The 2254-nt window shown below is 63.5% G+C and overlaps 1 protein-coding gene across 1 annotated transcript; it reads left to right on the top strand.

Moving 5' to 3' along the window:
- Positions 1–1093: 1093 nt before the first annotated feature.
- Positions 1094–2254, top strand: SMIM30 (small integral membrane protein 30; the record flags this gene model as incomplete). Its single annotated transcript, XM_084267502.1, has 2 exons — positions 1094–1210; positions 1998–2254. Exon 2 carries the CDS (start codon positions 2069–2071, stop codon positions 2252–2254), a length of 186 nt encoding a protein of 61 aa, XP_084123628.1. The 5' UTR covers positions 1094–1210; positions 1998–2068.

Genomic DNA, 2254 nt, shown 5'->3' with positions numbered 1-2254 from the left:
CACACTACTTGGTATAAAGGAGTGAAAAGACTCTTCCCTATCCTTGGAAGTTTATTGTCTAACATGTTTGACAGCTGCTGCATCCAGGCAGATGGGGAAAAGAACGGCAGTGATAAAGGAATGATCAGCACAATAGTAACATCCCATCCCACCTCAGACATACAAAGTTCCTGTAAGCGTGCAGAATGGCTGCTCAAGGGCAAAAGAAGGCAGAGACAAGTGATATGCACAATCCACTTTTTAAGCAGCCATCAGAAATTGTTTGTGTGAAGAGAAATGCTTACAAAAGCTGGTTTTCTTCTTGCACAAGCCTCGGGAAACATTGTGAGAACGTGCGCTATGGTGAATTAATGCTTGAAGTCACTGGTTACAAACTGCAGGTTCATTTTGCCATTAGATTAGCGCAGTTTCGTCTGGTTTCTTTCTCCGCAAGCATTCCGAAGACACACATAGTCTCCTACAGGTCTTCTATCCAAACTTAAGCACGTACATCTCCCACTGAGAAATAAAACCCGTGCTCCGACTCGGAACTGGCCGGCATGCCGCTGAGGCGTCACCAGACGGGCGCTGTGACCCGGCTCTGTGTAACAGAACAGCCTAACGCCACGAGCAGGTTTTAACCTCAGGACGGGTCACACTCAGGCCTTGGGGTGACCCCAGATAATCAGCGGGCAGCACTTCTCTGAGTTTGCTTTGCCCTACACTGCTCCCCGCCGCTCCCCGCCCGGTTAAAGCCGCCTGAAGGCGCGGGGCAGCAATGGGCTATGGTGGCACTGCTGAGCACTCATCATCGCTGCTGCTTGGGAACAGCCTGGCGCCCCACGGGCCGGGAATCCCCGGCCCCGCCGCCCTGCCCAAAGCGGGCGGCTCCATCCCCGAGGGCCCACGCCGGCCCGCCGGTCCCGGCAAGAGGCCTGGTGCCGCCCCGGCCGCTGGCAGCGCCGGTACCTCCGAGCGGCCCACGGGAACCGCACCGGGCGTAGCCGAAGAACGAAGACGGCTCGGCGGCGGTGGGTGCCGGGAGCGGGAGGTGGCTCGGCCGGGTCACGCCCGCCCCCGGCCGCGCCACCGCCCCTTCCTGTCATGGCCGCTGCCGGGCTGCGGGAGCACGGCGAGGCGGCGCGGGCTGGCGCCCCCAGGAGCTGAGGGCCCCGCCGGGCGGTGCGGAGCGGAGCGGGGACGTCCCCCAGCCCAGAGCCGGCGACAGGAGGTGACTGGGGGGGCGCCGAGGGGGCAGGGCCTGCGCGGGGGCTGTCCCGGGGAGCGGTCGTCCGTGGGACGGAACGGGACGAAGGCGAGCCCCCCGACGCCGCCCTTCGTCGCGCCTGCTCCGGGGAAAGCGGGGGCCGGCCGGGGTGCGGGACGGAGCTCCGTCCGCCGGGGGCGGGGGGGCTGGCGGGAAAGCCGCTTGTTCCGGCCACCGCGGAGTGTGTCGGCGCGATGTGTGTGCCCCGGGGCGTGAGCCGTTCCTGCGGGAAGAGCCGCTGCGGAGCCGCCCGTCCGCGCTGGCCCCGCCGCGCTCCTCAGAGGGACGCTCCCGAAGTTGGAGGAAAAGCCAGGCGGCGTTGGGGCCGCAGTACGCGTGTGCGCCCAGCCGCCCGAGGAGGGGCCGGCGCTTCGGCTCCCATCCCCGGCAGGGTGCGGTGGCCCCTTGGGAGGCGCGGGGCGGTGCTGTTGCGTCCGCCACCGGCCCATGAGCGCAGCACCGAGAGGAGCGGGCCCGGCGTAGCGCGGCACGAAGCCAGCAGGCTGCCGGCAGGAGAGCCCGCGCTGGCTTCGCCTCACAGTCAGGCTCCAGAAGACGAGTTTCCACGGCGTTGCGTAACGCCAAGCCCGCTGTAGTGACGTCATTTACTTCTGTATCTGCGAAGACACTGATTTGCTGAGTCCCGCGCAGATACTTGTAATACGCCGAACGCATCGGTCGGCTTTTGGAAAGGCAGTTCCAGGGGAGAAGGAAGGGCAATCCTGACACGTTCCTTTTGTTTTCCTTGCAGATCCCGCTGAAGTACCCCTTTTCCGGCGCTTCCCTCGTTTAACTGCCCTGCGGGGTCAGCTGGCCGGCAGTATGCCTTCTACCCAGAACACCTCAAAACTCCTCCTCGTCCTCATTCCATTGCTGCTGGTGCTGCCAGTAGTCGAAGCCCTGGACGCAGGAGATACCATCGCCTTCTTGCTAGGCCTTTCCATCAGCATAGTCGGATTGTGTGCCTGCCTCGGTTTGTATGCGAGGAAAAGGAATGGGCAGCAGTGA

Source organism: Gallinula chloropus, assembly GCF_964237585.1.
Source record: "Gallinula chloropus genome assembly, chromosome: 1".
Taxonomy (NCBI): Eukaryota; Metazoa; Chordata; class Aves; order Gruiformes; family Rallidae; genus Gallinula; species Gallinula chloropus.
Note: the sequence above shows the minus strand (reverse complement) of the source record. Positions and strands in the feature narration are given on the sequence as shown.